The 23,496-nt window shown below is 41.9% G+C and overlaps 2 protein-coding genes across 2 annotated transcripts in view; one reads left to right on the top strand and one right to left on the bottom strand.

Moving 5' to 3' along the window:
• Positions 1–1,062: 1,062 nt before the first annotated feature.
• Positions 1,063–5,361, bottom strand: LOC115450460 (mucolipin-3). The gene is given in 5 exon segments (XM_030178483.2): positions 1,063–3,383; positions 3,386–3,418; positions 3,421–3,444; positions 3,447–4,121; positions 4,124–5,361. Coding segments are annotated over 5 exon segments (1,791 nt in total). The 5' UTR covers positions 5,067–5,361; the 3' UTR covers positions 1,063–3,267.
• The window catches only part of LOC115450459 (lipid droplet-regulating VLDL assembly factor AUP1), a 26,222-nt gene continuing 8,030 nt past the window's right edge, over positions 5,305–23,496 (top strand). Inside the window, 5 exon segments of the mRNA XM_037438989.1 lie at positions 5,305–5,335; positions 5,745–5,757; positions 17,816–17,982; positions 18,961–19,073; positions 22,717–22,790. Coding sequence (XP_037294886.1) covers positions 5,305–5,335; positions 5,745–5,757; positions 17,816–17,982; positions 18,961–19,073; positions 22,717–22,790 — 398 coding nt within the window.

The raw sequence follows: 23,496 nt of genomic DNA, 5'->3' as shown, positions 1-23,496 counted from the left end.
CTGGCATTCTCCTCTACGCCCAACCTAAGAGGGTTACTCAGGTTCTCTCAACTATCCTTTCCCAACATTCCTCCAGGCTCCTGCAGATTCTAAGCTGGTGGATTCCAGGACCCCATTCACAGGTTTCTCCAAGTATTGAGTGCGAGATTTGATACAAAAAAAACCTTATATTCACAACCATGTAATCCTGGATCGTATATAATATTGAAGAGACTGCACACCTACAATAAGTGACATTTGAATTTCTTGGATAATAGCATATCTAAGTACTTACTTAAGTACCTACGTGCAGTATTTATACAGCTTTGAGAAAAAAATCGAATTGATTTTAATTCATAGGTATTTTGAAGTTGTTAAGAGGAATTAGTTCTCGCTATGGCGATTATAACAAATAAAAGTATTGCTCTCTATTATGTACAGTCCCACTGTTGGGCACCGGCCTGTTCTACTTCCGAGAGCGTTTAGGACTTATTCGGACCCGCCAGTGGGCGTCAGACCTAAGTTTTCTTTCTACCGGCCATTGATGATATCCCCAGCTTTCACTTAAAGGCGAGGGTTATCTCAAATGTAGATGTCTGTTTTGTGTCTTAATTAATTAATTGCTAAATCCGATGAGAGCGGGGGGCTCATACCGGATTTTTTTCTATATCACGGTTAATTGAACACAAGTACATACAAGTGTATTTGAGCTAAATGACCCCTTGGCAACGCGTATGCTCTCGGCTATCCATTGCTTACCACCAGATTGGTATTGTACGTATCTATGTATTATTAGCATAAGGCCACTAATAAGCCACAGTCCTTTCTATTATCGGGTTACTTTTCACAATCTCGTGCACAGGTATTACATTACGATGCCAATGAACGCTTGCGGTGACATGATCAAAACACATTCGTATATAAAGATATTATATTTAATATACAAACTAAACCATTTACATAACTCGATGTTCCAAATTTACATACAATATAACAATCTTGTTTCTTTGGTTGTGGTAACTGGACAAATGTACATTTTACATGACACTAATATACATACATACCTAATATTATGTATTCTTATTTTTCTGTGCTTGTAATATGCACAAATCGTTTTTCTTACCTGCCATTATCATTGAAAATTTAAAATAAAAAGAATTTATTGGATAGACTAAATAAAAATCTAGTATTGCTAAATAAACAATGTGCTTACCGAACAATGGGTAGATACAGAAAAACAAAGTTTATTAAAAAATATATTATTATATATATTTATTATGCCGAAAAACTGTTATTAGTTTATTTATTGCCTACACATTTTAAATTTAATTTTTAGTTGTATGAACAACATAAACAAGTTAGTTGGTAAGTCATCTATAGAATAGCTATTGGGCATTTTTTAGAATGTAATAAACACAAAATTAAAATAATACTACAGAGCATTATTTTTATTCCTTCGTACTCACCGTTAATACCAATAAGTTTTATTCAGTCTATAATCCATATTTGACATTTATTTATTTTTCTTTAGGGTCTCCTACAGTCTTCAATCAATATAGATATCAACAGAAAGTATATGTTCTAAACATGAGTATATAATGTATTATTTATTAATATTTGCCAAATATGATTACTACAATTTAAATGATAAATGATCACACTGTAATTAAATAAGATCAAATTATTTTAAAGGTATCTCTAAATAATCTGACGCAAACTGCAATGTAAATTATCTTTCTCACTAACCATTTTTTAAGAAAAATGTTTGAGAAATAACATAAATAAAATATATAGACATACAAATGAATGTATCTATAATATAAAATAGTTGTGACTAAAAAAGTAATAAATACATTCTAACATGCTATCATATTATTTGTGAATGATTAACTATAAAATCTAAATTTATATTTGCATACAAAATCTTAAATGTTCTTATGGTAATGGCATAATTCTTATTTAACTGGACGAAGATATAACTGACGTTTAGCATTCAATATAAGACCTCCATTTTAGAAACTCTTGCTGTAGTTTGATTTTTGATTTTATTATAATAATGTTTTTGTTATATTTTTATGTGTACAGTACTAGAAAACTGCTATTTGATATCTGCTACTGCTATTAATTTTTCAAATAGCAAATCACAGCAAAATATTGGTGTTAGGGCCTCTTATATCATAAAATATAATTCATTAATATATCCATGAATTTACCTGGCAAGTCAATTTACATGAACTGGTTTTCATAATAAACTTCAAAAATAAATTAATATACTTGGTAATTAATTCTTATTACACATAGCGAGAAATCACTTTCAAAGAGAAAACATAAGCAATTATATAAAATATTACTAAAACTAATTTTACTAATGGTTTATGCTCAAAACTAGTGGCGAAAGGTGAAATTTTCTAAAAGAGAACTCGACTTGGTACTAATTTGTATGAATGTGGTCTGAAAATCATTCCAATGATAATTAGATTGTACATACAGGGAAGCTGGCAGGATCAGGGTCATATAGACCCTTTGCCACAGCTCAATACTAAGCTAATGCATGGAATTAGTAAGTGCGCATAGGGTTTTACCGAGCAGAGCTTTCATATCGAAATTAAGAATAGAAAATATTTAATAAAATATAAAGTCCACCTTAAATTTTACTATTAATTTATGAAGAGCGATTTTATCTTCCAAAGTCCCAACTACCAACTTTAGACTGAACTACTCAGTTTAAACAAGATAAGATATGTGTACTAAATGTAGAAGTGGGTACTAATAGATTTCATTCTTAAACATTTAAGAATATTATAGTAGATTTGATAGATAACATTTAAAAGTTAAAAAATAATCCACATAGAAACTTCAATAATGTAATCCATATACATGCAAAATTACTCCAAATAAATGTCCTAAATAAACTTTAAAAATTCATAACTTTAAGGGTCAGTTCCGATGAAGCAGTGAATAAGAAAATAAATTAAAAATTCATTTGTTATTGAACTCAATATCTAATATAAGTCTTCTGTATATATAAAAATGTTAATTTAAATTAACATAAACTGTTTCTGTTATTAATTTATCGGTCATATGCTTCATGTGTTTCCATTACTATCAAATTTTATTTCTCAATGCGACTTCATCTGTTGAACCCTCAATAAACTATGATTCATACATTCAGCTGCTGCATAGAAATGCTGCGATGACATCAAATATACAAATACTTAAGATAATGAGTAAGTACTTAACAATTATTTACAATATGCTGTACATAACTGTTAGTCAACAATGAGAAGCCTATAACAAATTAATATTTGAACCACCACTACCAATTTTCGCATAAGCACTTCTGTACACATTACAACAGCATAACGAATTCATTATTGCATTTAATGATGTAGAACTCTGTGTCGGTACAATCCGGACGATACTTCTTCAATATTAGCCTCCCTATGAACTGTTGCAAATCACTCTTGGGAATCCATCTTTGTAATACTGTTTAATTGTATCATAAGCATCCATTATGACTGATATGAATAAACTCAGTACAACGTAAATGTACAAGCTTATAAAGGAATAGAGATACACACGGCTGAACCACCACAGCATCGGTGATTTCTTTGACATAATAGAGAATGTTGCGAACATATCGTCTCCGTTTATCAAGGAGAATAGACATTCGGATGTCGTTGCTAGCGAACGGAACTTCATGTGATAAGGGCCGAGTATTAACCAACCACAGAACATAAAACCAGCATATAAAAGTAGGGCGCAAATCGAGAATCTAAATATCTTTGGTGCAGCTTTCTTCAATGTCAGTATTACTACATTGTACGTCTTGAAGAAGCCTAAGTACCTCAATACTCCAAACCAGACCAGTAAGTTACCAGTGCCAAGGAACAGTGAGCACACATTCCACTGGTCATTAGTGAATTGATTCCGTTCTATTTGTTCTTTTATAGCTGAACCCATGATGATCAGTAAATCATTGACAATAATCATGATGTACCAGACATTCAGAAACTCTAGTCTTCCATCTAGACTAAGGTCTTTGTTGTATGTTCTTTGGAAGAATTGTACGGTCAGTTCCTTTAACAACTGTGCTCTGTAGATAGCACGACTGCATAGCACGAAAGATACAGCGCAGATAAAATTACTAGGATATTCAATGTACTACGTAATATCTGGTCAATTTTGTTGTCTGTTATATATGCTGTGTCACCCTTGCACTCTAATTTGTAAGGTTCGGCTTCTGGGATCAATGACATTTGACCGTCATGGTCTTCATTATCAAAAATGATTTCAACATCAAATCTGTAGCAATCTGGTGGGGTAATTGGACCAGCGGCTCTGAAATTTATAGTCTTAATTGAAAACATCAATTTTGCTCTGATGAGCTGAAAAATTTATATCAATCCAGCTTCCTTTATGAACAATTCAGAATCAAATACTTCATTGCCTTTCCTAGTAAAATTTATGCATGTTTCCACTATCTCAGAATTGAATTGATAACTTTCGTTGAAACCAAATATGTCGCCTTGTTTGTAGTTATACTGGCAGAATACAGGGTCAGGCATGTTGTTACTTTCATCATTATATGAATATGGTCCTATTGCATTAGATAAGTTGGAATAACCAGCATATGCAAAATCTAGCGTGCTGTAGAACTCATCTATTTTGTATACAGCCAGAGGGCCTGCACCGGGTGGGTATGCGTTTATCTCTCGCGTGGAGTCCCAGCCTTGGAGGAAGAGGTGAGAGAAGCTGATGCGGTTATCCCACGTATAGTTGACGTGGTTGTAACGATTGTGTGCAAACAAACAGAGCTGGAATGTGACCAGAACAATCTTAATCACCTGGACTACGAACTTGTAAGGAAACTTACGCTTTGCTTGCCATTTCTCGATTGGATTCATGAAGAAAAACTGCAGTTTCCGCCTCATTTTTTCCTCCATTTGATGCAATGTATTGTACGAGGTCGATTGTTGCGAATATCCTTGGCCGTTTTCTCGGGTCGGTAGATTCACACGGATTTTCTGTTCCTCCTCCCCTTCCGAACATGTTGTATCCTCTGGCGAAGGAGTTATACCCTCCATAGAAATTAATTCTACAATAATTTTTGTAGATAAACACAAAGGTCAGGTAATCTTTATTACGTTACTGTTTTATTTTCGCAGCACACACGAACACATTTGCTATACAGAAATATATTTACTGTTCAATAAATAAGTATATAGCAAACAAAAGAGTTGTGCACTAATATCTAATTATACTTTTGTTCAAAACAGTTCAGTACCGACTTCACAATAATACATTTGCAACTTGCAAGGGGAGATGAAATCTATATTGAATCCTGACAAAGAACGTCAGTCATCAAACAAAATGACAATGACGTTTTATGACGATATAGATAGCGAATAGGTTACCCTATGATTTGTAACAGACAATAAAGCATGTAATGCTTGATGATGAATGCTGAATGATTCAAAATAATTATTTTACAAGCTAATGATAATTATTTTAAATATCTTTTTGTTCTTTAATTGTCGTAATTAATTATAAAGATGTTTTTTTCTGACTAGTCTATTACTGTCTTATAGTTGTCAAGTGTCAAAAGTTTAGTTTGGTCTATGGTCGATGTAGTACACATCACAGTTTCGGGAGAAAACTTCGAAATTTTCTTTATATTCACACCATTACCATATGGAAACTGATATTTTGTGTTAATTTACTCATCATTAATAACAATGGCTCTCACCGTGGATGAAGTTGAGTGAACGACGAAAGGTAATAATATGCTATTATTCGTGCGTACGTGATCAAGAGTTTTCCAAGGGAAAGTTTGTGTTTTGTGTGTATAATAACTGTGATAGGTAGTTTACAATACATCACACTATTAATATGATCTGGCAACGTGCTATTTTCGTCTATAATAGCCGTCTCACAACACATGCACCGATAACGTACAATTTAGTGCTATAAATTCGTGATTTAATTCGAAGGTCTTAAGATTGCAATATGACATTACTCAAATCGTTTACTTGGTGCAAAACAACATTGTATTTTTTAAATAAATAAACGAGTGACCTTACAGTAACTCGAATTTGTAAGAACAGGTTTTTAAGGTTGATGTATCATATAATTCTGCATATTATAATACGAAACCATCTGTGGAATGTGTCGGAGAAACAATAATGTATAATATTCTAAATATGTTCCTATTAACCTTTTTTAAAAATTTAATAATATTCTGCCAAGTGAAAGGAGCATAAACAATTATTTTTCTTTTTCTTTTCTACTCAGTAGCAATAGCAGTTTCATTAACAGTAGAGTTGGGTAGGACATGACATAAAAAAGAGTTTGTAAGAGTAGCCTCTTTTTAACATTGAGCCGGTACAACGTCCTACTTCAAATGAGGCGAGGCGAACGTCCTATTGTAATTTGTAGCATGCGGTTCTCTACCTCACTGTCCTCGTCCTACAGTTTACCAGAGACGGGAGAATAAGTAACGCGACTGCCGCGACATAAAATTTGAAGTAGTACAATATATAATTTTGAGCCTCTCTTACATTTTGACGTCATGTCCCGGACAAATGTATCGCCTCTTGTATGTCCTACTCAACATTAATTAACAGTTCAAGTATAAAACAATGTCAAAAGTTTTTTTTTTCAAAATTTCGAAGTGATAAATAAGACATTAAAAATGAAATAAAAATCTCATATTAATTTTATGTACATTTTTTTAGAAAGTCTTAGGATTATGCAAATGTACTCTATACTATCTTGAAAGCTTTAAAATAAAAACTTAATTTATACAGGCATTTAGATTCCTCTCATTCTGAATAAATAAACAGGTTCTTATAATGGTTTTGTTATTGTCATTTATTTTATAAGCTGGGTAAAATACCTTTGTGACGTAAAATAGTTTTGTTGGGTTCTAATATTTTTTTTATATAGATAAGAATATGCTAGTCAATGATGTAATATGTTAATCATTTAGCACATTACCTTCTATTTTGTAATTACTTGGTTTTACCTAAAGGAATAAATATTAATGTTCTCACATATAAATAGCCATAGTATATATTTTATAGACAAAATTCATAGTGACATTGAAAGGCTAATTGACTTAACCAACATTATTCTTCGAAAACTTTTAGCTATGTTAAAAAAAATATAGAAAAAAGTGCTGATTTTACAATATGCTGTATATGTATGAAACTTATTGTCACAAAAAAATTACACTTAGTCAATTCGCCTTTCAACCATCAATATGTTTATGCTAATTGTGGAATTCTAGAAGTCCGTTTTATTATGGACAAATTACATTTAATTATCATTTGTAAAAGATACGACAATATCGAGATCTGAAGCCAAACTATTTATTGTAATCATATTTCATATTACCCTCATTAATTAAATATTAATTTGACAAGTGTGACATTACAAATATATAACATATCTTTCCCTCATACATTTAGGTTATTTAATAACATTAAACAATTACAACATGAGCCCCAATCAGTTTGACAATTTTATAAACTAATCACTCGGTCATTAAACTAGGTACACCAATTATATCTGGCCACAACTCAGGAGGAGGTATTTCAATAGGTGGCTCAGATGATATTGAATCTGAATAAGATCTTGGTGATCGAGATCTAGATGTCACATTAGCCTGACTCGAATCATTTTGACTACGAGCCAATATTTGATCCACATGTCTTTGGTGCAGTTCACCATCTTCTGTTCTCACCATATAAGATGTAGGACCTTCTACTATCTCTACTACTGCCCTTTTCCATTTTTCTCCAGGCCCATATATACGAATAAGTACTGGCTGATCAACTCTGAATGATCTCTTTGGCGAACTCTGCGCCGCAGTATCCAATTGCAATTCATTGCGATTTGGTGTCACGTCTGGATGCAAAACAGACACCGCTGTTTTATATTTGCGGCCATTTAACATCTCAGCTGGGCTTTTACCAGTACTAGAACACGGTACTGTGCGGAGGTGATATAAAACTTTAGAGAGCTTCTCATCCCATGGCATGCCTGAATCCGATAATTTCTTCAATTTATTCTTAAAAGATTGTATAGCTCTTTCAATCTGGCCATTAGATGCTGGATGATATGGCGGAGAGTACAAATGTCGAATCCCATTCCTTTGTAGGAATTCATTAAATTCACTGGAACAAAAGGTCCTACCATTATCTGATACCACAACATCTGGAAGTCCTTGAGATGCAAATATTTTTCTGAGGACAGAATTCACAATAGCACTATTCATAGATGGCACAATTTCTGCATCCAGCCATTTACTATAGCTATCTATCAATAACAGGAAGGTTTTACCCTGAAATGGGCCTGCAAAATCCACATGTATCCTTTTCCAAGGCTTTTCAGATACCATCCATGTTTGTGGCGATTTAGGCGGATTATTCCTGACAGCTTGGCATTGGTGGCACTCAGATACAATTCGCTCAATCTCTTTGTCCATTTCGGCCCACCAAACATAACCTCTAGCATACGCTTTAGTTTGCACAATTCCCGCATGTGGGGCATGTAATAATTTTAACACTTCAATTTGCAGTGAAGCTGGAATAATGACTCTGTTGCACCACAATAAACAATCTTTATTATGTGAAAGAGCCTCCTTGCGTAGCCAAAATGGTCTTAAGACCGGATCTACATTTGAGCCTTTTTTTTTTTTTTTTTTTTGTGTCGCGGGGAAAATCCATTTACGGACCCCCCTCCGAAGAGGCGGGGGAGTGTCGGGCTCACCAGCGCCTTCCACCCAGCGATGCTAGGAGTCGCCCGAGATGTGATGGGCGATCGCTGGGTGGGTCCCTACCAGACTTAGCGCACCGGAATACCGACTAAAAACCCCGCGTGGGCCATCATCGGCGCATTAGGGACGGCTCCGGGAAAACCTGAGCAGAACGCATGGATTGCGCCGGAACCGCCCCTGCGCAGTGCCGCTTTCGCGGCCCGACTCGGCGGGGAAAGGTCCGTTCCCCGCACGCCGAGCGTCGCTGTGGCGACGGCGACAACGTGAGGCCTAGCCCTTCACGCTGTCGCCCACCCCGTGGGCCGCCTTAATGGATGGTAGGAGCGGCGGCCCCGGTTGCCCACGAGGCGCAGGGCGACGGGTTAGACACCGTCGCCCCGACGCCTCCTTCTCCTCCTCTGGCGGCGGCGGGCGGGATCGGTCTGCACCTATCCCGCTCCGCGGCCTCCTTCTGCGACATGGCACGCTCGCAGAAGGAGGCCATAGCTCGCCACGACCTCCGACTGCGGACCATGGCGGCGACCACGGTCGGCAACGAGAGGTCGCTTCCGATGACGGCCAAGAGAGCGCTGCGCTCTTCCGTCCAGGCTGGGCACTCCTCGAGAGTGTGTTGGGCCGTGTCCTCGCGGCAGTTGCCACAGTGGTGGCACACGGCGGACTCCTCCTTCCCGGCTATGCGACACAGGTATGCACCGAAGCACCCGTGCCCGGTGAGCACCTGCGTCAGCCGGAATGTCGGCGCACCGTGGCGCCTGTCCAACCACTGACGAAGGACGGGTCGCACTGCCGCGACGGTCCTCAAGCCCGCACTCGGGCTCTCCAGCCTGAGCTGCCATTCCTCCACAGCGGCGTTGCGGAGGGAGACCAGAGTGGTCTCGACCTCTTGGGGGCTAGCCTCTGTCCTCGGCGCAAGCTCTCTTCCCGCCACCAGAAGACAGGAGAGAGCCCGCGCGTCGAGATCCCAGGGCAGAGTGCCCGCCAATACGCAAGCCGCTTCGTGTGAGATCGTGCGGTAGCCCCTGACGATACGCTGCGCCACCATGCGCTGCGGTCTTCGCAGCAGCCTGACGCAGCGGTCGTTCAGGGAATTGGCCCATACGGGAGAACCGTATAGGGCCATAGACCGCACGACTCCAGCGTACAGATTCCGGCAGGGATTGCCAGGACCTTCGACGTTTGGTAGCAGACGGCCGAGAGCACCGGCCGTCCGTACCAACTTTCGGCGAGAGAAACCTCAAAGTGCGCGCGGAAGTCCCATCGGCTGTCCAGATGAAGACCGAGATACTTCATCTTTGAGCCGACGGGTATCCGCACGCCCTCCACAGAGATGTAGGCCTCGATGGGCGGCCTACTCCGAGGCCCATGGAAGGCAAGGGCCTCGGTCTTGTGGAGAGCTTTCACCGCGAGACCAGTCGCCGAATCCTGCGCACCACCAATTCGGTACCGAATGAGGCGAGCAGGGACGCCCTCTGAAAGGTCCTGGCCGTCGCCGTCACGAGCGTGTCGTCCGCATAGCAGACGACGGCGACGCCTTGAAGGTTGGTACCACGGAGCACCCAGTCGTAGCCGATGTTCCACAGGAGCGGCCCGAGGACCGAGCCCTGCGGGACACCGCACGACATCGCTCTACGGTGCCACCCGTCAGCGCCCGGATACACCACGTACCTGTCTGACAAGTACGAGCGCACCAGACGCCGGAGATAAGGTGGCACCTCGTGATACCGCAGTGCCTCGTTGATGCAGGCCCAGGGCATGGTGTTAAACGCGTTGGCGATATCCAAGGACACCGCCAGCACGACCCTACCCCGAGCGACTGCATCCTCCGCCAGTGCTTTCACCCGCAGAATCGCGTGAATCGTGGATCGGCCGCGCCTAAACCCGTACTGGCAAGCGGCCAGATCCGGGCCGATCCGCTCGAGATGCCCGACGAGGCGAGCGTGTACCACACGCTCGAACAGTTTGCACACCTCGTCGAGCAACACGATCGGTCGGTAGGCCGATGGCGACTCTGCGGGTCTCCCTTCTTTCTTGAGCAGGACAAGCTTCCCCGTCTTCCACCGCGACGGGAAAGTGCCCTGCTCAAAGCACGCGGAGAAAAGGCTACGGAGCCTCGTACCCAGTGACTCGACAGCGAGGACCCAGACACGTCCGGGTACACCGTCGAGCCCCGGAGCCGAGTTTTGCTCCGCAACCGAGACACTGCCACCTGGAGCTCTCCAGGCGAAACCTCCGGGATATCCTCTGCCGGAATCGACAACGATGGCGCCGATGGACGTGGCGCCATCGGTGGAGGAATGGCCTCCTGGGTGGCCGGAAATAACGCCGCGACAACGTCCGTCACCAGATCGGCTCGGAGACTCTGCGTCAGCGAGGGCGCCCACGGGCGGAGCTTGCTCAACGCCATGCGGTACGGGCGTCCCCACGGGTCGCTGTCGAGAGTTCTCCGAGACTCCTCACGTGCCGCGGCCTTTGCTTGCGCAATGGCCACCCGCAGCGCTCTCTTGGCCGTCTTGTGTAGGCCGTGAAGCAGCCGCTCCTGTTCATCATCGCCGGGCGGACGGGAATGACGGCGGCGGTGTCTGGCGAGTCGACGGCGCGCAGCCATGCAGGACGCGCGTAACTGGGTGAGCTCCGCCGACCACCCATGGCCGCGTCGCAGAATTGCGACATTGCCCCCGAACCACTCCGCCTCCTCTTCGACCCGCACCGGCCCTGCCGGTACAGGGAACCACGCCTGAACAAGAGCGGCTTCCTTCACGGCCTCCCGGTTGAGCCGCGTAACGGCCCAACGCTGGCCGCCCCATCGTCGGGAGGTCAAACTTCCACTGTTACTGGGCTGGTTGGTCCGGGGGAGTGGAGACACTGAACCGTATGTACCGGTGATCGGACAGCGTCTCCTCCTCCACCAGGACTCTCCAGCCCTGGACACGGCGGGCTAGGTCCGGGGTGGCGAACGTGATGTCCACCACCGAACCCCCGTTGTGCCGCACGCACGTGTCCTCCGACCCCCGATTTAGGACGACCAGTCCTGAGGAGATCGCCCATTCCTCCAGGGCCCTACCCGCGCGTCCGTCACCGACGAACCCCAGGCCAAGGATTTGGCATTGAAGTCGCCGGCGACAAGCACAGGGCGGGGCTGGCTGCTTTGCACCACCAGGGTTCCCAGCCGAATGAGAAAACTCTCAAATTCGGCTAGGGATCTGTTGGGGAGAAGTAGGCTCCCACTACCCACACCCCCAACAGAACCGCCACACATCCGGTACCCTTCGCTACTTTTTTTCGAAGGGCGGGGAGCCGGCGGCACCCCGGGTGATGACAGCCACCGAGCCGTCGGAGTCCCCTGCCCAGTCATCCCGGGGAACGAAATACGGCTCGCTGACTACAGCCACGTGGATTGACCACTGCGCCAGGCTCTGAACAAGCAAGTCCTGCGCTCTGGCGCAGTGATTGATGTTCGCCTGGAGGAAATGTTTTTGTGCCATGATTTAATGGGCGATCTCCATCTCCACTGGGTGGGACGGTTGCGGACGCGTCACAACCTCGGCACCACCTCCGCGACGGTTGCGGGAGGGGGATCGAAGAGGCGACGCAATCCTTGCCGCCCACCCTGTGCCCCGCGGGTTTGCCGGCAGCTGCGCACACTGCGCAATGCGGCTCCGCGGAGCAACCCTTGGCCTTGTGGCCCTCAAGACCGCAACGGTAGCAGATCCCGCTGCGGTCCACCCTGCGGTGCATTTAGCACCTACGTGCCCCGGCAAAGGCACCTGTAACACCTTTGGGGCCTCGGCTCAAGGAGCGGACCCCCGGCGGACACGAAGCCTACCAGGACGCGTCCTGCCCTGGCGACCTTATCCGCCACCTTTGCCGGGCACTGGGCCCACGCGGCGCCCAGACCCGAGTGCTCGATCTTGACCTGGCCCACCTTCAGGTCCTCGATCGAACACTCTCCGATTTTGGCGATAGCCGTTGCGACATCGTCAGGGGTGACGGACTCGTCAAGCCCTGAGATGCGCAGCTCTACCATCATGACGGGCCGGGAGACGCGAACGCCTTCCGACCCACAGAGCGCCTCCCTCATTTTGATGACGAGGGAGTCGGCTTTCGCCTCGGACTCAGGTCCGGGCACCTCGAAAAGGTAGGCACCGGTGGCCACCCGTCGCGCCTTCATGCCGACCCCGATGCCAAGGCTGGCCAGGTCGACTTTGCCCCTGACCGCCTGCAGGGCCTGGGCGTAGGTCGTGCCCCGTTCTACCGCCTCCGGTGCTACCGTCAGGGTGACGGCAGCCTTCTTCGGAAGACGAAGCTGGGGCACAACCTTGCGCACCACCTTCTGCCTCTGGCCGGCATTTGGGGCGTTCGGCTTCGGCCCGGTCCTCCTCTTGTTCCTCTTCCCCTGCCGCCCCGGTTACCCACCACTGTCCACCCTTCTTCCACTGTTGTGGGGGCCGGAGCGGATTGAGGCAGAGGCGTCGCCGCTCTCCTCCTGGACCCCCGCATACGCCGACGCGGCGGGCGTTGGGCAGGCTCCTCGGCCACAGGTGTGGCTGCAGGAGCGGGGCCGAGGCGGGAGCTGGAACGTCAGCAGATCTGGGCGGAGCCGCGAGTGTTGCTGCTGCCCGACTCCTCCTCTCCCCGACGGCTGGCCAGGACGGGCCAGACACCACCGACGCCACTGACGAGCGTGGGAAGGGCGCTGGGGCGAGTTTGGCCGAGATCGCCTCGAGCGTTTTCTCCATGAGAGCTTCCATCCGTCTCTCATGCCGCTCGAGGCGATCCTCCTCCTTTTCTTAGAGGCCGCCTTCGGCTCCCTGGAGCGGTCGCCGGCCACAAAATCCTCGAGGATTTTGTTCTGGGTGGCCAAGGCAGCCTCCAGTGCCGTCACCTTCCGCTCGAGGGAGGCTATTATGGCCTCCAGTCTCGCGGTTTCCGCGGAGGAGGGCTCTTCCGCGCGCTCCTGCAGCTTGGCGGCATTCTCCTGAGAGCCTTCACAAACGTCCCTTTGAGGTTCCGGGACGCTTGTGAGACGTGACGGATGTTCTCCGCCACCTCAAGGAGGAGGTTCTTTGTGGGAACCTTTGCCGACTTTGGCGCCGCAATTTTCGGGCAGGGCGCCACGATCCCCACTTCCTGGAGCGCTGCCTCCTCCTCCACTGCGCGGGCGGCTTCGGCCACACGTTCCTCCCTCAGGGCCGACTGGTAAGCCTCTTTAATCCCGGCCACGGAGTCATCCTCCTCCGTATCCGAGGCTGAGGCCCCACACAATTTTGGCAGCGGCGCGCAATACTGGGTCCGTTGCGCTGCCACTGCCACTCGTGCGGACTCCCCGCGGCCTTTTTGAGGCCGGCTTACGGGGTTGCCGCGTTATTCGCCTAGGTAGCCGCGAAGAGTCACTGCTCGGCTCGGACTCGCTCAGGATCCGGGCCGGCGCGCGCCTCCTAGCGGCCACCGCCTTCTTTGGCTTAGAGCCACTACCACCGCGTATCTCGGCAGTCGAGGTGGAGGCAGTGTTACGCCCAGTCGCCAACGTGATGTCGCGGTCGGAGAGCAATTCTACCTCGACAGTGCACTCTTTTTTATTATTTTTTTGGGTTTCCATCTAATTCCCACGAGTATGGGGAAATAACGGTCCGCCCAGGCAGTGCCCCTGTACCTGGGTAAGCCTAGCGTAACCCGCGCAGAGTGTCGGCCGGTACTCTGGCGGGGTCGCACTCGGGACCGAACTACCCATCGGCCATGCATCCCCTCGCGGTGCGCCGCCGCTTGGGATTCGGGGTGATTTTTATAGAGGTTTTCTTCCTCGCGGTCCGGGCGGTTAAGCCAAGACCCTCGGTCCAGTGGGAGCGCGAGACATATCCACAGACCTCCACACCAGATTACGATCTGCGACGGCGACAATGGGAGAGGGAGTCCCCCCCACTGCCTGCTCGGGGCGGGATGAGCGCACACCGAGCCCGTCGACACCCCCGGACAGAACCGGGAGCCGCCCGAGATGGGCCCACCTCGTCCGAATCGGACGACGGCCGCCGCAAGGGGCGACGACCGCCATCCAACTCCATTGTCAGGATATTGGCCGTCGCGCCAACCAGCTCGATCGACGCGCCGTTGCCCAGGGTGCACCACGAGGAGGTTTCCTGACCTAGCACCCCATCTACATTTGAGCCTGGCCAACCATGAAGCACATGGAACGTCACCTTCTGTAACAGTGGATCCTTTTTTGTTTCAAATGCCACTCTGAGAGCATCGAGTTCCCAACCCCTTGGTGTCTCCTCCAATAATAGCACTTCTTTAAGAGGTCTTTCCTCTATACTTGCCGTAGGAACCGTCCATCTGCTCAAAGCATCTGCATTGCCGATTAATTTTCCCGCTCTATACTTAATGGTATACTGGTAACAACTTAATTTTAAAGACCAGCGTAACATCCTTGGTGATATTTGCTCTGGGATAGGTTTAGCCGGATTAAACAGTCCTATCAATGGTTTATGGTCTGTAATAATGCAGAAGCTGCGACCTGATAAATATTCATGAAATTTTGTTAATCCAAACATTATGGCTAAAGCCTCTTTGTCTATTTGCCCGTAACGTCTCTCGTGCTTCTGTAACGTTCTTGATGCCATCATTATAGGTTTTTCAGTACCATCATCCATAACATGTGCAATAATTGCTCCCAGACCATAGTCCGATGAATCACATATAAGAAGTAACTCCCTTTCTAACTCATATCCTACCAAAGTTAAATCTGAAGACAGCAATTTCTTTGCTTTATTGAAAGCGGTTTGTTCTACTTCACCCCAAACCCAAGGTCTCTTGGAATCTAATCTATACTATTATATAATAGCCTATATAATGGTTCCAACAATGTTGCTTTATCTGGCAAAAACTTTTCGTAAAAATTGTATAAGCCCAGAAATGCTCGTAATGTTTCTCTACTCGTCGGGGCTGGTTTCTCACGAATCTCTTTTACTTTGGTTGGTGCCGGATGCAATCCATCTGCATCAATCATGTGACCCAGAAATGTGATGCTCTCAGCTGCAAATATGCACTTAGAAACGTTAAGGCGAAAACCCATCTCATGCAATTTTTGTAGAACTTCATATAGACGTTTTTCATGTTCACTATTATTCCTTCCCATAACAGCAATATCATCAAGTAGACAAGCCACCCCTTCCATATCCGCAAACGCTGTAGACATTACTCTTTGAAAAATAGCTGGCGCTGCACTTACTCCAAAAGCAAGTCGATTCATTTTCATTAACCCGAGAGGTGTGTTAAAGGTTAAAAGCATGGCTGTCTTTTCATCCACTTGCAGTTGTGTATAAGCTTGTTTCAAGTCCAGCTTACTGAAAATCCGACCGCCGCTCAACTTAGCAAAAGCCTCTACCGATTTAGGAAGTGGAAACGCATCCACATCAATTGCAGCATTGACCGTAGAACGGTAATCTCCACAAATACGCAAGGAACCGTCTTCTTTCTTTACAATTCGTAATGGAGTTGCCCAATCTGAGTAATTCACTGGTGTGAGAATACCTTGATCTACCATACTTCTCAACTCTTCATTCACTTGTTGTTTTAATGGGAATGGTATTACCCGAGCTTTCAAAAATCTAGGTATCGCATCCCCCCGTACATGTAACGAAACTTTTGGCCCCTTGTATTGTCCCAGTCCATCAGCAAATAAGCCAGGAAAGTCGGTCATTACATTGGATACCTTATCTTCGGACCAATTAAGTCCTGCTATCTGAATATTTAATGTCTGGAACCAATTTCTCCCTAAAAGGCTAGGTCCAGTGCCTGATACTACTATCAAATCGCAACGGGCTTCTTTTTCCCCTAATATCACCTGTACGTTTATCTGTCCAAGCACTTTCAATGTTTCCCGAGTCCATGTTACAAGTTTGGTCTGAGTAGGTCTTAGAGGAGGAGGAAATGACCATAGCTTTCTGTATGTATCCTCTGATATTATACTCCTTGATGCTCCAGAGTCAACTTCCATGAGTAATTTAGCACCATCAATGATAATGTTTACCGTTATTGGTGGTTGATATTTTTCATAGCAGATATATACACCCATCATCATTTCCTCGTTAATTATTGCCTCCTTATTGGTGTCATCAAGCCTGGCTATATCATTTACTTTACCAGATTTTCTGGTGCATGCTGCAGCTATATGTCCAAATTTCTTACAATAGAAACATCTAGCTTTAGTGAACTGACACCTTTCTCCCTGTTTGTGCACTCTTGTGCAATGTTGACAATTGTTTGTTTGTATCCTGCCAATATCCATAGGTTCAGTAACATGGAACGGAGTTTGCTTCAATGCCTCACTACTAGGGTACAGATCAGGGAATGTCACTTGATAATCAAGACATATCTGTAATGCTGTCTCATATGAGAGGTTTTTAGTTTTTAATAATTCCCTTTTCAAGCGATTGTCGCGTACCCTAATACTAAACGATCTCTCAGCTGGCGTTTTAAGTCCACAAAGTTGCATTTAACGGCCAGCAAATTAATTGCCGCTACAAAATCTTGCACGCTTTCAGTCTGTAATTGTAGGCGCTTATGGAACTTTCCCGCTTGTAGTATTTCGTTAACCTCAGGCTCGTAAAACTGATCCAAAACTTTCAAAATGTCCTTAAAGTTTACGTTAGTCGGACGATTTGGAACCAAAAGTGAAGCAATCAGAGAAAAAGTCTCCTTTCCGCATTGAGACAAAAACACAGAACGGGCTTTATCAGCGTTGCTTTCGTCATAACCCGCGGCATCGAGAGCGCACAATAATTGCTCTTTATAGTCACTCCACTTATCAGTTTTAGGGTTAAACTGTCCTGGAAATACTATGTTCGCAAGATTTGACGCCATTATCCACACAAATACTTTAATTTTCAACAGTCGCCAATAAAAGATACGACAATATCGAGATCTGAAGCCAAACTATTTATTGTAATCATATTTCATATTACCCTCATTAATTAAATATTAATTTGACAAGTGTGACATTACAAATATATAACAATTTGGAAGTAAATAGAAATACTTAGAGAATTTATTTTGTTTTAGATTCTGCGGAGACAATGTCATCCAATTCTTTCTGTATATGCCATTTGGTATTGTGCTGGTGGTGTTCCGCTTGTTCCTGGCCCTGATCCTGTGGATAGCATCTATAATATTACCTGATAAATGGGCAATCAGACAGATGCTATCAACTTTGGCGTGTTGGACATTTGGTAAGGTTTTTTATGATGAATTGTATGTTTTTTATATTATTTAAAAAGAATATGTACACCCTAGACTGCCATTTGTCATTTTTTTTAACCCCATCTTATGGTTGTCTGTAAGAGATTGCCTCATATCTCGCCAATTTTACCATCTCCCTGCCTTCATAGACTTTAATATTAGGTGCAGTATATTTAGAGTACAATAAAGATCTAAATTCTATAAATAAAATGAGAAGATATATATTGGAAGAGATTGCCCACAAATACCTACAATATCAGAGAAAATGTTTAAATAAAGGATGGGTCCTCTAGCTATCTCATTGACAGCATCTATATTGGTATTGGTTACTGAAGTAGCAACGATGAGCTAAGTTGTTTATGATGTAGGCAGAATTGACTATAGCAAGAGCAGACAGCAGTATATTGAGTGAATTTTTCAATGAAATAATAAGAATTACTGAAGTAATGTAATTTCTATTTAGTATACAAAATTTTGACAACAAGGACAGATGGTTTATTTGAATTGCATTTTCCTCAACTGACTTTATCATTTATGTGGCTAACAATGGATACAATAAGTCACATATTTACATTACACAATTATCTGCATTAAACATAAACTGCAGTAAATAGTTCAATTTGCCGAAATTTATATTTGTATTTCTTATATTTACATTATAATATCTATGCAGTTTTGAGAGAATAATATTTTTTCCAAGGTTGTAAATTTTGTGTATATTTACATTAATTTCACGCTAATTTTGCCTGCCTGTATTGTTTTATGTCCGAGACATTGAACTAATTTTGGGTTAACATGAGCTTTTTTATTGCAAATGAATGATGAAATGGCACACAACTGTACACTATGAAGTGAATGTGTGCACTATTTTTACTTTTAACTATCACAGAAATAAAGAGTGAGTCAGGGTCTAAAAAATCATATTCACTGAAGCGTAACATTCTAAAAATACCTCAATGTATTCTCAGGTGTGTATGTGAAGCTGAAAGGGACCCGAGATCCGCGCTGTAGCGTCATGATCGCCAACTACGTGTCGTGTCTGGACTCCTTGGCCGCAGCACATGTGCTTGGCACAATCAGTGTGAGTAAACTAGAGTTGTGTCGGGCTGGGCCTGTACGCCAGAGACTATAAATACGATGTTCGTGGCTTTCTAATTGCAGATTTAATAATTTTAGTGGGATTAAGTTAAGTAAAAAGTTAAAGGTTAAGTTTGGTTGCTTTAATATCCTAGTGGGCTCTAAACAACTTTGGCCACACTCCTACAGCTACGTCTATGTAAAATGCTGATGTTACATACAGAGAGTGCTCATTAGTTTCATAGAAAAGATGCTTTATGCAAAAATTTTACGATGTGATAATAGAACATTAATCTATAAAGTTTGCGTTTTTACAGGGGTCATTTTGTTGTCAATTTAAAATATTCTATCTATCAATAACGTCATTGCTAATAGGATCGGCGCGTGTGAGCGAGATAGTCTTAACTCATATAACATACAAGTTAATTTTCACATTGCGTTACTTGATGAAACTACACAGATATCTGTTGAGAATAACACATACATTAAGTTACTCAAACCGCAAATTTAAAATAAAAAAGTTGAAGTTTCGAACAAAGTAATTAATTTCATGTGCTCTAATGACACAACTCTAAGAGAATTCATCATACAGGCAACATCACAGTCATAAATACAAACATGCTTCTGCCATATTCGACCTAAACTACAGAATATCAAATCAGAAAACTAAACCATCCATCATTATTCAAGGATAATTTTTAGCACAATATTAATACAGATAAAGATGAGTATGTGCTTTCATTTATCAATGAAATTACAAAAGATCCTGTATACCTAGATTACCTACTAAGCCCTTGATTTCTTACTGATATGTTTTAGGTACCTCTGTCAAAGACGACTGTCTAGACCTCGCTCAATGATTACTTATAAAACTTAAATATTTCATAATTACTGTGCAGGTGTGCTCGCAATTTTTTATATGTTCTTCAAGGTCGCATAAGTGACCTTTCCGTTATTGGTTATAAGGTCAAAGATAGGTAGCTTTCGCAAGACATTTTAAGTGATTCCAATACTTAATATAATGGTGATTGCTGCTTTATATTTTTCTTACTAACCAAAGCATAATATGTTATATTAAAAAAAATATATATTTTATTGAGGTTTTTTATATTATAATTTTTGCCTTCACGTTCAAGGTGTTGGTGTCCGAAAAGTCAAAGTTACAATATCAACCTTCATTTTACAATTCTAAAAAAAAATATTTTTTTAGCTGTTGTCGGTCGTTGATACCTTCGAGACGTCGGGAGAAAATTATTATATATAAAAAGCCGCGATAAATCCGAAAAACAGTTTTATTTCAATGTTTAACATTCGCCTAAATATATGAAATCATTATATATGTTAGGTTGTTTTCATTGAAGTACCTTAAATAGAAGTATGTCAAATTATATGTAACATTGGTGTAAAAAAAATAGGCAACAATTTATATTATCTTATCAGTGGTGATACCGCGTGCAACGTGTTGAAAATATTTATTTCTTTACTGAGTTCCTGCTCAATGTTTATGTAATATTTATCTTGTTATTATACTATTGGGTATAATTTATATATGTAACTATTGCGCAGTGTGACGTCAATGTATTAAATCTATATTATTACTAGCGTGGTTTCATCCACGCTATACCCGCTATTGACATAAACCTTCCGCTTGAATCACCCTGTCTATTGGTGAAAATCGCATTAAAATCCGTTCAGTAGTTTTTAAGAAAATCAATTACATACACACAGACAGAAAAGGGAATTTTGTTTTCTAATAGATACATATATAGGTAGATTTGTCAGGGTTTGATTCTCACAAAATGAGTTGAAGCTAGCTAAAAGTTTGAAAAATATGCTATTTCGCAAGTTTTTGTAACATCACTACATAGTATAAAACAAAGTCGCTTTCTCGGTCCCTATGTCCCTTTGTGTGCTTAAATCTTTAAAACTACGCAACGGATTTTGATGCGTTTTTTTTTAATAGATAGAGTGATTCAAGTGGAAGGTTTATATGTATAATAACATCCATTAAATAGTGGAGAAATACTGTTATTTTGTTATGTTATACCTGTGCGAAGCCAGAGCGGGCCCCTATGTTTTTATATACAACGTTCACAGTTTTTCTGTAGTGTATTTAGTATCAGCATTGCACCCGTGCGAAGCCGGGGCGGGTCGCTAGTTACTTATATTGTTAATATGAAACGTTTGCTCTTTATTAAGGAGAAACACAAGACCATTCAACACATTTTTTAGTTCCTGTGAAATATTTAATTTAAAAAAAATATATAAAATGAATAGGTAAGTATAGGTAATTCTTTTATTTATAGTCTGATGGGCCCAATTCCGTCTACGGAGGCAAATCCGTCTCTGCAATTACGGGAGTACTATATTTGATAGTCGTATGGGTAATTAGGGGATGTTAAACACTTTCACCTACACGTCAATGAAAGCTGTCCTTCGGTTAGATCACCCGTAATTTCAAAAAGACGGATATGCCCTCAAAGACGCAATAAGACCACGTGAACATACATAAAAAATAGCTTATCTTTGTAGTAAATAATAATTAAATCAAATCACAAAGATTATTTTTTTTCATTGATATTCTCTTAAGGCGAGAGATTTAGAATGAGCTATCTTCTATCATGAGAATAGTTGTTAATGTCTATGTAAATGTTAAATGACACATCCTGTATCTTTGTGGCCTTAATTGAACGCGATTCCCCCTGGCTAGTGTTTATGTGTTGAAATATATATTCTATCTACGTTTGCACGAGTTTCCATTTTGGAGTAATAAATACACAGTTTATAACAGACTGAATTTTTACTCTAACTAATGACATTTCTCAGTATTGTACATTTGTAATCATGCAATGGTTTTTAGCCACAGAATTATTTTATAAATACTACTTTATCAAAGAATGTTGATGATAAACTTGTCCTGATATATAGAAATCTATTTGTAGTTTTATGCACACCTTTTCTACATGTTTCTTTTGAGGTGATCTGATTCACAAGAAAGCTTCTAAAGAGTTATTCGGGGTGTTTGGAAAAATCAAAAATACCATTTGCAAGAAAGTTTTTATTTCATACAAAAACATGTACACAGTAATTAAAAGTTTCTTATCAATATTTTTTATAGTTTAAAAAGCATGGATAATGGGAGTTGTTTATCACAATTTCTCGAGGTTAACATTTAATTATTTTTAGTTACATTGTAAATAAGTACCTATGCATATAACACGTATGATAAGATTAATCTGAAAAGAAACATAAAAATTAATAACAAAATATTACATGTCATAAATATAGGGTTGAAATACCTCAGAAGGTACCTCAAATAGACGTAGATACGCAAAAAGGATCCAACCCACAGTATGGTTGAATCTGAGCCGAGTGTGCCAAATTAGTCTATAATGTCTATATTTTTGATTAACATCTTAGCCATAAAATGTCAATTTGAACTTTTATTAATAAATATCAATGAGCAAAATTCGATATAAACTTCAATCTTCATTATCTCAAAAGTGTCATTTTGTGGGCTGGATCCATTGTACGTATCTACGTCCATAGTCTTAGACTTCTATATCTTCTTGTGTATATTTATTGAATAATATGTGTTATATTTATATATGTGATATAAAACTACAAATTGTAATTGATTTTTTCAGTTGAGAAAATGGAAAGTGCCACCGTTCTTCGCGTCAACCTTGGGAATAAGAAATGCGGCGCAGTTTATTAGAAAGTACGTATACATTTTGCTTTCTCATGTACCTCCGGGCTGTAAACAGCCTTGTTTTGTACCGAAAATTTAAAATTGACGTTTGACGCCATCTCTGCCTAATTTGTCATAATAATATAGAAATAAGGTTTAAGCAAGTGCAGAGAGTAAACAAATACTTCAATTCCAGGTAATCAATTCGTACAATTTTCATATAAAAAAACCGTCGGCGTTTCAACCGCCTTATATGTTTTACGCTACCATAAACAATCCGTGTCCAAATAGTCATAAAATAAGTTAAACAAATTTTAAATTTCATAACGGTTCTACACATTACTTTCAATCGAGATATTCTTTTTTCTTTATCTAAAATAAAATAAACCCTCTGAAACTTAATTTGAACAAAATACGTTTATTGACACGTAGACAAAAGTTTAAACGCGATATGAATTTTTTATTTGTTCAGATACTTTTGTAGCTGACTGTACAAGTGCCCACGTGTTTGTTATGCCGATTCCGCTGTCCATCTACATTGTGTTGAATAGAGTGTTTATAAAAATATTGCATTTTATATATTCACATACACATAACAAGTACCGAACAAAAGTTGAAGGCAACAATCTTCAACTTTGACTGAAAATATACAATATTGGAAACAGTATGGTATTTACACGCTACAAGCAAGTTATAAATAAAACTTTGTTTACAAGTTTGTTTTCTTTTTTATGAA

Source organism: Manduca sexta, chromosome 15 (genome assembly GCF_014839805.1).
Source record: "Manduca sexta isolate Smith_Timp_Sample1 chromosome 15, JHU_Msex_v1.0, whole genome shotgun sequence".
NCBI classification, from domain to species: Eukaryota; Metazoa; Arthropoda; class Insecta; order Lepidoptera; family Sphingidae; genus Manduca; species Manduca sexta.
The sequence above is the reverse complement of the archived record's forward strand: the minus strand, read 5'-3'. Positions and strand labels throughout refer to the sequence as shown.